Source organism: Sinohyriopsis cumingii, chromosome 1 (assembly GCF_028554795.1).
Source record: "Sinohyriopsis cumingii isolate HCF-2022 chromosome 1, ASM2855479v2, whole genome shotgun sequence".
NCBI classification, from domain to species: domain Eukaryota; kingdom Metazoa; phylum Mollusca; class Bivalvia; order Unionida; family Unionidae; genus Sinohyriopsis; species Sinohyriopsis cumingii.
Window position 1 is genome coordinate 173,284,686 of NC_142961.1, and position 14,419 is coordinate 173,299,104.

The 14,419-nt window shown below is 35.9% G+C and overlaps 1 protein-coding gene across 1 annotated transcript in view; it reads left to right on the top strand.

The window, feature by feature from the left end:
* Positions 1–14,419, top strand: part of LOC149808398 (neurexin-1-like) — a 335,258-nt gene that overhangs the window by 192,264 nt on the left and 128,575 nt on the right. Inside the window, exons 3-4 of the mRNA XM_089976649.1 lie at positions 3,057–3,203; positions 10,256–10,416. Coding sequence (XP_089832775.1) covers positions 3,057–3,203; positions 10,256–10,416 — 308 coding nt within the window. The remainder of the gene's footprint in view (positions 1–3,056; positions 3,204–10,255; positions 10,417–14,419) is intronic.

The window sequence follows — 14,419 nt, forward strand, 5'->3', positions numbered from 1 at the left end:
CAGGACACAATAGTCTTTTCAGAATACCATGGTCTTTTCAGGACACCATAGTCCTTTCAGGACATGATGGTCTTTTCAGGACACCAAAAGTCTTTTCAGGATGCAATGGTCTTTTCAGGACACCATAGTCTTTTCAGGACACAATAGTCTTTTCAGAATACCATGGTCTTTTCAGGACACCATAGTCTTTTCAGGACACAATAGTCTTTTCAGGACAGCATGGTCTTTTCAGGACACCATATTTTTTTCAGAACACTTTGGTCTTTTTATTTTAATATTTTTAATCTGAACAGTTCTGTGATAAAAACCAAGCTTCTGGAATATGTAGGATGTTTTAAGTTTAGTTAAAATGTATTGTCTTGCCATGACCATGCTTATCACCACAAGGTACCATACCCATCTTGTTTATAAGTCAAGTCCAACCACAAACTGCACAGTCCCAGATCTGCCATTGCATAATGTGCTGAGCAAGGTTTATGTTGTTTGGACTATTCAACGATATACATTAGATTCATGCCACTAATTCTGTTACTCACCATAAAGTGATCATGTGATAGAAGTGAACTTGATGTATTTGATAAAAGATTGATTTATTGATAAAATAATAAATTCAGTTACTAGGCATCCAAATAAGCAAATTTGTGTATTTGATAATATATGTGTTGATAATGTAATAAATACAGTTGTTAGGCCTCTTCTGTAGTGAAGTGTAATACATGTCAAATAACATTTATACTCACTTGTAAGGTGGGTCCAATGGCAAACTACATGGATGCAGATTATTAACTTTTGTCATGATTAAATCCTGTCTCTGTTCTAATCTTAAACTGATTTCTTTGTTGAGTTGGGTTTAAGAGGGTAAGAATATTTTCTGTCATCTCCAGGACAGGTGCATGCTGGGAGAGGTTTGACAAATCTTGGGGCCAGGTGCATGTTGGGAGAGGTTTGACAAATCTTGGGGCCAGGTGTATGTTGGGAGAGGTTTGACAAATCTTGGGGCCAGGTGTATGTTGGGAGAGGTTTGACAAATCTTGGGGCCAGGTGCATGTTGGGAGAGGTTTGACAAATCTTGGGGCCAGGTGTATGTTGGGAGAGGTTTTGACAAATCTTGGGGCCAGGTGCATGCTAGGAGAGGTTTGACAATCTTGAGGCCAGGTGCATACTGGGAAAGGTTTGACAATTGATAACAGTCTGAGCTGTTTCTTTACATTTCTCCAGCTGTAGACATTCCTCTATAAAACTTGATATAGGGTCACCATAACCATCATTTAACACAACAATTAGGATCCATTAATTTGCTTAATTCATTAATAGCGTAAATGGATAGATTGATCAACGCTGTTTATCTGTATGTACATCTATGTATGTAAATCCACCAATCCTGATTCCGCTGAAGAGCTATTACTTTGAAATGATATTAATGGCTATGTTACAGCATTTATGGGATGGTTTTTTGTCTGTCTGACATCCAGCAGTCCATTAGCACAAGTTTGTTATTCTTACTCCTACTAAACTACTTGGAGGATTGCCCTGAAACTTTACACACATACTCATCCCATGGTCTGCTTGGTTCTAAATGAAAATGGTCTGCTTGGTTCTAAATGAAAATGGTGCTGTTTGGTCATCCAGTATGTCTGCTGAATTTAAAATCTTGTTATTGCTTCTTCACCTGAATGGATGGTTATAACATGATGGGGTTTTCGATGAAAGACATATCTAATTGGTCCCAAATAAAAATGGCACCTTATAACATCCTTCGTGGTAGCTATCACTACTCCACCTAAACTGTTTGTAGCATTCTCCCACCTTAAGCAAAGGTCAGATTGACATGGAGGCTTTCTCCCACCTTAAGCAAAGGTCAGATTGACATGGGGGCTTTCTCCATAAGAATTTTAATGGTGTGTAGTTAGTCCTGAATGTCTTCAAGGGAATCGTACCCCACTCTTCTTTAAAAATAGAGATTTTACAATACTACCATCAATTGCATGACACCAAAACCTTGTAAGAAACCCATTTTTTGTCCAACAGATGACATAAACTTAAAAGAAGCCAAGATGTATTTTTTGCATACTTCTGGCACATACATTTCTGAGTGATTTGATTCTGGCGCATTAGACTCACTTCTCAGGCAAAGATTACCTGCAGTACACTTTTGGCACATGATGTTGCACACAAATGACCAGCCCATAGTATTTTCCAGTATACATTTGGTAAAATATTACATTGTGTGGCACAGAAATTAGTGTATCTTAAATGAACCAGAAGTGAGCCACTGGTGGCATTTTCCTATGCATGTCTGGTACACTGATTTGTCTGCCACAACTTCACTGCTAACTATTGACAAATATTTAATTTCTGTAATGTAAGGAGGGAGAGGGGTTCCAGGGTAAAATGTTTGTATCTTTGCAGACTAAAGGAAAAGCGTGGCAGCCTTTTATTATTATTGTTAAAAATGAAGATATAAAATGTACAAAAAACAAATTGTAGTTGCATGATGATCATAAACTAATTATTATCTTTTTGTTTGCTGGCTCCAGTCTTCAGCATTGAGAAGTTAGAGGGGCTTTTTTGCTATTGTCAAGAACATTCCACGTGGATTTCTTTGAGAGTCTATCAATATACAAAAATATTTCTTGAAAATTGAAAGTTAGGTTTTCTCCTCCTGATTCATGTATTTTCTTCTGCTTATTGATGTTGTTTCTTCTCTGTATGGAGATTAATTTCTTGTCCTTATTGAGGTAATTTTCCTATGAATATTGAGGTTATTTATTTGGCTATTGTGGTTGTTTGGGTGTTAATTAGGCTGTTTTATGCATATTGAGGTTGTTTTCTTCAGCTTATTGAGGTTTGTGCTGTTTTCTTTTAATTGATGTTTTTCTTATTAAGGTGTGTCGCTTACTGAAGTTGATTTCTTGTTATTGAGGTTGTTTTTTATATTGGGGTTGTTTCCTTCTCTTATCAGTATTGTTTTCTACTGCCTATTGAGATTGTTCCTTTGTTTTCTAATCCATATTGTACAAAAGTGAACTTAATAGTCAGATAAATTTAATTTTCAGAGAAGAAGCCAGTGGAAGTCACCTTGACAGGCACCCAGTATTTGACTTATGATCTCAACGCCCAGGGTTCTCAGATCTTCAGCAACAAGGACCAGCTCAGCCTCCACTTCAGGACCCAGCACCCAGATGGACTGTTTTTCTTTACAGGTAGGAAATGGGCATAGAGTTTACAATGCCCAGATGGGCTGTTTTTCTTTACAGGTGGGAAATGGGCATAAAGTTTACAGCACCCGGATGGACTGCTTTTCTTTACAGGTAGGAAATGGGCATTAATTCAGAATCATTGTTTAATTTGTGTAAAGGAACATTAGCCTCTGTGTTTCATGATGCAAGGCAGATGACAAGATGACAAGCACTAAGTCAAATATCTATTGCTATACACCAAGGATGGGCAAAATAAAGCCCACATGTCTCACATGGCCTGTGGCCAGTTTTTCCCATTATTACACATCATAGTGTATAGCTTTAAAAATCACTTGTCCAGCTCGCATCCTGCAGGAAGTTGCCCATTTCACTCTACAACAGGGGTCTCAAACTCAAACCACCTTAAGGGCTGCATGGGGGCATTTTTGATGGCCCAAGGGCTGCACCAACTTTGTTATCTCTCATGACACCTTGTGATGCAGGCTGCATGTTTGAGACCCCTATGTTTCCAAAAAGTCAGATATCAACTTCCTGACAACCTAAATCCCCATTATATTAATGTCTGAAAGAGCAACAGTATTGTCTGTAAGTAGTCATACTTGCTGACCCTTAATTCCTGAGCAAAAGCATTGTGAAATGAAGAAAACCTGATTTTAGTTCAAAGAAATTAATGTGCCACCACAGACCTTCTTCAGATGACTAATGACTGTCTGTTGATAAGCTAAATATTGGTTAAATCTATCAGACCCCAATATGTTAATATCACTACTAACCACGTACTTAAATCTACCCCACCCAACCCCATACAATGTATTATATTAATATCACTACTTACCATGTACTTAAATCTACCCCACCCCATACAGTATATTATATTAATATCACTACTAACCACATACTTAAATCTACTCCACCCCATACAGTGTATTATACTAATATCACTACTAACCACGTACTTAAATCTACCCCACCCCATACAGTGTATTATATTAATATCACTACTAACCACGTACTTAAATCTACCCCACCCCATACAGTGTATTATACTAATATCACTACCAACCATGTACTTAAATCTACCCCACCCCATACAGTGTATTATATTAATATCACTACTAACCACGTACTTAAATCTACCCCACCCCATACAGTGTATTATATTAATATCACTACTAACCACGTACTTAAATCTACCCCACCCCATACAGTGTATTATATTAATATCACTACTAACCACGTACTTAAATCTACCCCACCCCATACAGTGTATTATATTAATATCACTACTAACCACGTACTTAAATCTACCCCACCCCATACAGTGTATTATATTAAGATCACTACTAACCACGTACTTAAATCTACCCCACCCCATACAGTGTATTATATTAAGATCACTACTAACCACGTACTTAAATCTACCCCACCCCATACAGTGTATTATATTAAGATCACTACTAACCACGTACTTAAATCTACCCCACCCCATACAGTGTATTATATTAATATCACTACTAACCACGTACTTAAATCTACCCCACCCCATACAGTGTATTATATTAACATCACTACTAACCACGTACTTAAATCTACCCCACCCCATACAGTGTATTATATTAACATCACTACTAACCACGTACTTAAATCTACCCCACCCCATACAGTGTATTATATTAATATCACTAGTAACCACATACTTAAATCTACCCCACCCCATACAGTGTATTATACTAATATCACTACTAACCACGTACCTAAATCTACCCCACCCCATACAGTGTATTATATTAACATCACTACTAACCACATACTTAAATCTACCCCACCCCATACAGTGTATTATATTAAGATCACTACTAACCACGTACTTAAATCTACCCCACCCCATACAGTGTATTATATTAAGATCACTACTAACCACGTACTTAAATCTACCCCACCCCATACAGTGTATTATATTAATATCACTACTAACCACGTACTTAAATCTACCCCACCCCATACAGTGTATTATATTAATATCACTACTAACCACGTACTTAAATCTACCCCACCCCATACAGTGTATTATATTAACATCACTACTAACCACGTACTTAAATCTACCCCACCCCATACAGTGTATTATATTAATATCACTAGTAACCACATACTTAAATCTACCCCACCCCATACAGTGTATTATATTAATATCACTACTAACCACGTACTTAAATCTACCCCACCCCATACAGTGTATTATATTAACATCACTACTAACCACGTACTTAAATCTACCCCACCCCATACAGTGTATTATATTAACATCACTACTAACCTCATACCTAAATCTACCCCACCCCATACAGTGTATTATATTAACATTACTACTAACCATGTACTTCAATCTACCCCACCCCATACAGTGTATTATATTAATATCACTACTAACCACGTACTTAAATCTACCCCACCCCATACAGTGTATTATATTAACATCACTACTAACCACATACTTAAATCTACCCCACCCCATACAGTGTATTATATTAATATCACTACTAACCTCATACCTAAATCTACCCCACCCCATACAGTGTATTATATTAACATCACTACTAACCTCATACCTAAATCTACCCCACCCCATACAGTGTATTATATTAACATCACTACTAACCACGTACTTAAATCTACCCCACCCAATACAGTGTATTATATTAACATCACTACTAACCTCATACCTAAATCTACCCCACCCCATACAGTGTATTATATTAACATCACTACTAACCATGTACTTCAATCTACCCCACCCCATACAGTGTATTATATTAATATCACTACTAACCACGTACTTAAATCTACCCCACCCCATACAGTGTATTATATTAACATCACTACTAACCACGTACTTAAATCTACCCCACCCCATACAGTGTATTATATTAACATCACTACTAACGTCATACCTAAATCTACCCCACCCCATACAGTGTATTATATTAACATCACTACTAACCATGTACTTCAATCTACCCCACCCCATACAGTGTATTATATTAATATCACTAGTAACCACATACTTAAATCTACCCCACCCCATATAGTGTATTATTTTAGAATCACTACTAATCAGTTAACTCTATCCTAACCCTTACAGTGTATTATGTTAGAATCACTACTAAGCACAGTTAACTCTATCCCACCCCTTACATTGTATTATTTTATAATCACTACTTATCACATGGTTAAATCTATCAGACCCCTTCAGTGTATTATGTTAAAATCACTTCTAATCACAGTTAAATTCTATCAGATCCCATACAGTGTATTATTTTAAAATCATTACAAAGAACCATTTGAGGCTGGAGTACAGAGACAGGGTAAATGGTGAAATGCCCATCCATCATTGAACAATTTAATTTGACCTTTATCACTTAAAACCATTGGACTGTAAAATTCATCCTGATGCAATTTCAAATTGTAGTCCTTCTCTGTGTCAAGGACTGTGTTAGTACAGGGGCATGTACTGGGTATGGCACTCTAGGTTCACTGGCAACCATATTTCCAATTAACCCAGTGAAATCCCAACTGGGAAACAGTAGTTTTCTCCACAACTGCTGGCAGTCAGATACCAAACTATCAGTCTTTTCTCGCATAAGACACACAGTCATATGAACAGAATTAAGAATAATGAATCCCAAGTTATGAACCAGTTCAGTCTTGCCCATCTATTACCAAGTCAGTGAATGTGTCTACCTGCAGTAAACACATCAATGTACATTACAGTACAATTGCTGACTTTTGCACAACTACGCAAAACTTTAATAACATGTGATTACATGAAGAGCAGAGGACAACCCATTTAGAAGGCAAGTGAATTCATAAGCTGTGTTATCCGAACCAAAACTTAAGTAAAGTCTGTGCAAAGCATGAATGCAAATAGAATGATACATCTCTTTTAAGTCAATGAAGGCAAACCACTAGTATGTTTTCTTTTTTTCACTAGATTGATGGTAGAATGTAAAGTTTCCATCTCAGTATGACATTTGTATTTTGTATATATATACATATTGATTCAAGTGTTTGCAGTTAAGGTTAATCTGTTGACTATCATTCTTAATATTAGAAGATATAGCAATCTCCCTAAGAAACAGATTAAAGAAAACAATTTTGCACAATAGAGTGTTTCTGAAGGTTGCGAAGAGTTATTTATATCTGAAGGTCACACAGAGTTATTTATTTCTGAAGCTCACAAAGAGTTATTTATTTCTGAACTGTATACTAATGTTATTAATCTCAGCCCTTACTCAAGACATACATACATACATATATACATACATACATACATACATACATACATACATGCATACATACGTACGTATACATACATACATGTACATATATACATACATACATGTACATACATACATACATACATACATACATACATACATACATACATACATACATACACACACTTGCATGACACACACATGCACTTGCATGAAAATAATAAAATCTACTGTTGTGTATAAAATGATCCATTCACAGAGAGTTCACTGTATGGCATGAAACCTGGATCCAATGACCTTGAACTTAGATGAAAGGTTTGTAAGATATTTACCTGTCATTTCACGAAAACATCTAGAGTAGAAATCAAATGTTTGAAATATTCTACAAGAAACTCATGTATATACTAATGATTCATCTAAATGATATGTTTGTGCATTAGTTTACTTGACTGTAAGTACAAGTGAGCCTACGGTATGACTTACCATCCATCATGCCATCCATCCACAATGCCTTCCATTAACAATGCCTTCCATCTATCATGCCTTCCATCCACAATGTCTTCCATTAAAAATGCCTTCCATCCATCATGCCTTCCATCGACAAGTGAGCCTATGGTATGACTTTCCATCCATCATGCCATCCATCCACAATGCCTTCCATTAACAATGCCTTCCATCCATCATGCCTGCCATCGACAAGTTAGCCTATGGTATGACTTTCCATCCATCATGCAATCCATCCACAATGTCTTCCATTAAAAATGCCTTCCATCCACAATGTCTTCCATCCATCATGCCTTCCATCCATAATGTCTTCCATTAACAATGCCTTCAATCCATCATGCCTTCCATCCACAATGTCTTCCATCCATCATGCCTTCCATTCCCAAGTGAGCCTATGGTATGACTTTCCATCCATCATGCCATCCATCCACAATGCCTTCCATTAACAATGCCTTCCATCCATCATGCCTGCCATCAACACATGCCTTCCATCCATCATGCCTTCCATCCACATGTCTTCCATCATGCCTGCCATCAACAATGGCTTCCATCCATCATGTCTTTCATCCACAATGTCTTCCATTAACAATGCCTTCCATCCATCATGCCTTCCAATCATCATGTACTATTGTCATGCATTATGTATGGGTGACCATATCTTCCACCCATCATACATGGCTGTCATGCATTATGTGTAAGTGACCATATCTTCCACCCATCATACATGGCTGTCATGCATTATGTGTAAGTGACCATATCTTCCACCCATCATACATGGCTGTCATGCATTATGTGTAAGTGACCATATCTTCCACCCATCATACATGGCTGTCATGCATTATGTGTAAGTGACCATATCTTCCACCCATCATACATGGCTGTCATGCATTATGTGTAAGTGACCATATCTTCCACCCATCATACATGGCTGTCATGCATTATGTGAGTGACCATATCTTAATTCCATCATACATTGTTGTCATGCATTATATGTGGGCAACCATATTTTCCATCCATCATACATTGCTGTCATGCTTTATATGTGGGTGACCATATTTTCCATCCATCATACATTGCTGTCATGAATTATGTGTGGGTGACCATATCTTACATACATCATACATTGTTGCCATGCATTATGTGTGGGTGACTATATTTTCCATCCATCATACATTGCTGTCATGCATTATATGTGGGTGACAATTGCATACAACCATCATACATTGCTGTCATGCATTATATGTGGGTGACCATATCTTCCATCCATCATCCATTGCTGTCATGAATTATGTGTGGGTGACCATATCTTACATACATCATACATTGCTGTCATGTATTATGTGTAGTTGACTATGGTATTGTCTTCCAGCCATCAGTTGAATTTCTTCATACATTATACGTGGGTGACCATTCCTTCCATCCATCAACTTTTCATGTCATGTATTACATTCAGGTGTTGTCATGCATTATGTGTGGGCATTGTCATGCATTATTTGTGGGTTTTGTCGTGCATTATCTGTGGGTGACCATTGCTTCCTTTTTACAGTCCACCATTTGGCTTCCTTATTACAGTCCACCATTTGGCTTACTTAATTGCAGTCCACTATTTGGCTTTCTTGTTACAGTCTACCATCTGACATCCTTATTACAGTCCACCATTTGGTTTCCTTATTACAGTCCACTATTTGGCTTCCTTATTACAGTCCACCATTTGGCTTCCTTATTGCAGTCCACTATTTGGCTTCCTTATTACAGTCCACTATTTGGCTTCCTTATTGCAGTCCACCATTTGGCTTCCTTATTGCAGTCCACCATTTGGCTTCCTTATTGCAGTCCACTATTTGGCTTCCTTATTACAGTCCACCATTTGACTTCCTTATTACAGTCCACTATTTGGCTTCCTTATTACAGTCCACTATTTGGCTTCCTTATTACAGTCCACCATTTGACTTCCTTATTGCAGTCCACCATTTGGCTTCCTTATTACAGTCCACTATTTGGCTTCCTTATTACAGTCCACCATTTGGCTTCCTTATTACAGTCCACCATTTGGCTTCCTTAGTACAGTCCACCATTTGGCTTCCTTAGTACAGTCCACCGTTGACTTCTTTTGGGTACTAGTAACGTAGTTTCCAAAGCTTACTATTGTGTATAGTTGGTGGCCTGAAAGTAAATGCAAGAACCCTAGAGTGTATGATGCTTTCATTCATTCAGGATGAGGAAAAGACTTCTTCTTCAGGCTTTGAAATAATGGTTCATGTTTCTCTTCTGCAGGAGAGGGCAAAGACTTCATGACTGTTTTCCTGATGAATGGTGCAATAGCAGTGGCCATTGACCTGGGATCTGGTGCATACAGCACAGTAGCAGACCTGAATGGATACAAGCTTGATGATAACCACTGGCACCATCTGGTGGTGCACAGAGAATCAAGGGAGGTGAGAAATGCTTTTATCATGCCAGCATTTTTTCACTACTCAATAGATGGATTACATGCCATTTGAGATTAAATTTATTACAGGCAATAAGAAATGTAACCATTTAAGAACTCTGATGGTTAACAAGATTTACATGGCATGCTTTCACTCTAGTCACTGCAGTAAAACTTAACAAGATGCAGCCCTGAGGCAGAAGTAAAGGAGATTCAAGTGCAAAATGGGAATCTTAAATTTTCTCATGATGCAGTGTCACTTTGTTTGATTTAAGAAGAATTTCATGTGTGAAGTGTTGTTTAATTGTAGAAAAATTTCATATGTGAAGTGTTGTTTGATTGTATAAGACTTTCTTGTGTGGAGTGTTGTTTGATTGTATAAGAATTTCTTGTGTGAAGTGTTGTTTGACTGTGGAAGAATCTCAAGTGTGAAGTGTTGGCTTTCTGCCAGTTTACAGTTTTAACAATGGTCTGCAGCTTATCTTGTCTCATTCTGATAAAACCTGTTGGAATCCAAATGGTTATTTTCATGCTGTTATTGTACCTTCTACTGTTTTTTTTTGTTGCACTTTATTGAAATCTTTATGATCCTTGTAGAAGTGGAAATATTCACAGTTGAGTTGAACTTAAACACACACACACACACACACACACACACACACACACACACACACACACACACAAAAGACAGAAAAAGGGGAAATAAGACCAGACCAAAAGCATAGTTTTCTGGATTTATTACTTTATTCATGGAGTACATGATTTTCTCTTTCCATTGTTTACCAATGGAATCAGACAAATGTCCTGTCTCACACATCTATCTTTTAACTGGTATGTTTGAACTCAGTGACTGTTACAAATGTAGTTGCAAGTTGCTGGGTCATTTAGAGTAATTTCAGGTCATTTTGGAGTAATGTCAGGTCAATTAGAGTAATGCATTTTCTTATTATTTAAAATATGTCTTTGATTTAGTTGAATTCATTTTATGGCATGCTATTTTTCTTGTTTGTTTATGTACTAGCAACTAACAGATAGTTTTGCACCCATACTAACTAATATACACCCATACTAACTAATATAGACCCATACTAACTACTATAGACCCATACTAACTAATATACACCCATATTGTCTAATATACATGTACAAAGAGTTGACATGATGTATTCATTTTACAGCAGTTTTAAAAATTCTCTTTGTCATGGCTTATTTTAGTTCAGTTTATTCGTTGACTCAAAAATTTGATATGTTATTAAGATATTTTAGCAATTTGGCCAGTTTTTACTATCTTTCTTATCTGAAACAAATATTGTGAAAAAGGTTACACCTAATTTGCACTTTGATATAATCATGTCTTATTTTTATTTCATACAATATAAACTTGTACAGCAAAATTACATCTTTAAATAAACTTTTGGTCCCTCTATAATTACTTTTGTTATATTCATAACTAATTATATAATTATGCATACATAATGCTTCTGCAAGTTTGTGAATTCACTTAATCCTTAGAATAACTTTGTTGTATCCATTTCTAAACTAAGTAAGTTTTACCAGATTTATTTTGTACAACATTATCACTTTACTTATCAAAACAGAATGGTGACACCCAAGTATGATCACTTTTTACTGATTACCTCAGTGGTTAAAGGTCAAAGATAAAGGTCATTTTGCATACATATATTAATTTTTGTATCAGAAGTGGATTATATGTTGTGCAGTTGAACTAATTTTTACTAATTTATGCATTTAATAATGCAAGGTTCAAAATAATTAGGTGAACTATTGTCCTATCATCTTCTAGGAGCATTGAATTTTAGAGGCATGTGACCATTTTGATTTAAATTCAGTCCATGCCTATCATCTTCTGGGAGCATTGAATTTTAGAGACATGTGGCCATTTTGATTTAAATTCAGTCCATATTTCTTGCTGTGGTGTGAAATGTTGCAGCACAGCATGTTGTCTACCTTTTGATGAGTCATATTAGCAATGCACCAAGCTTGCATTTGTTTGTAGCAACATTATAAGCATCTGTTTATAATTTGTAGGTCATTATTTCTGTTTGAATGATATAAGTTTTTACATTCATTATTTATACATTTCAGTGCATTTTCTGTTTTTTTACTACTAGCTGACAGCGGGCAATGGTTTTTGTGATGTAAGTAAATACGTATGGTGGCCAAACCCCCTCTTCCTTTAGCATGCTGGATGGTCACTGTTGCCTCTCCTGGTGCTTCAATTTGACAGTGTAAATAACATCTCCATTTTAATGGCTGGGCAATGTAAATTCTTTATTATATGTCACTTTTCATTCCTGTCATTTTTCATACATTGATTATTCTTACAAATATAAAAATGGAGAAGAATGAAATGTTGTGTATCCAGTATAAATGTTTCATCAAATTTCTTCATAAATGCCTACCAATTTTGTGCAATTCACTCAAGACATTTAAATTTTGTTTACAGATTCCTCATTTCCTTCTGTCAGTATTCTTTTTCTGTTTTTGTCATGCTACTCTAAATAGAACTTAAAATAATTAACTAAAGTTGATAGACAAGGAGACTGCATGTGTTATCATAGGGATATACATGCACCTTTATGTAACATTCAAACAGTGATCATAGTGACATGCATGTACGTTAAAGTAACATTCAAACATTGTAATAATAGTGACATATGTATACCTTTACGCAACATTCAAACAGTGTGATCATAGTGACATACATGTACCTTAAAGTAACATTCAAACATTGTAATAATAGTGACATACATATACCTTTATGCAACATTCAAACAGTGTGATCATAGTGACATACATGTACCTTAAAGTAACATTCAAACATTGTAATAATAGTGACATACATATACCTTTATGTAACATTCAAACAGAGTGATCATAGTGACATACATGTACCTTTATGCAACATTCAATCAGTGTGATCATAGTGACTTACATGTAACTCAAAGTAACATTCAAAAATTGTAATAATAGTGACATACATATACCTTTATGCAACATTCAAGCAGTGTGATCATAGTGACATACATATACCTTTATGCAACATTCAAATAGTGTGATCATAGTGACATACATGTACCTTTATGCAACATTCAAACAATGTGATCATAGTGACATACATGTACCTTTATGCAACATTCAAACAGTGTGATCAAAGTGACATACATGTACCTTTAGGCAACATTCAAATAGCATGATCATAGTAACACATGTGTACCTTTATGCAACATGCAAACAGTGTGATCATAGTGACATACATGTACCTTTATGCAACATTCAAAAACATGATCATAGTGACATACATGTACCTTTATGCAACATTCAAACAGTGTAATCATAGTGACACACATGTAACTTTGTGCAACATTCAAACAGTGTGATCATAGCGACACACATGTAACTTTGTGCAACATTCAAACAATATTATCAAAGTGACATAAATGTACCTTTATGTGATATTCAAACAGTGTATGATAGTGACATACCTATGTCATTATGCAACATTTAAATAACAAGATCATAGTGACATACATGTACCTTTATGCAACATTCAAACATCATGATTATAGTGACATACATGTACCTTTATGCAACATTTAAACAACATGATCATAGTGACACACATGTACCTTTATGCAACATTCAAACATCATGATCATAGTGACATATATGTACCTTTATGCAGCATTCAAATATCATGATCACAGTGACATTCATGTACCATTATACAACATTCAAACAACATGATCATAGTGACATACATATACCTTTATGTAACATTCAAACATCATGATCACAGTGACATTCATTTACCTTTATGCAACATTCAAACAATATGATCATAGTGACACACATGTACTTTTATGCAACATTCAAACAGCATTACCATCATGACACACATTTCCTTTATACAACATTCAAAAAACATGATCATTGTGACATACATGTACTTTTATGTTAGATTCAAACAAAATGTGATCACAGTGACA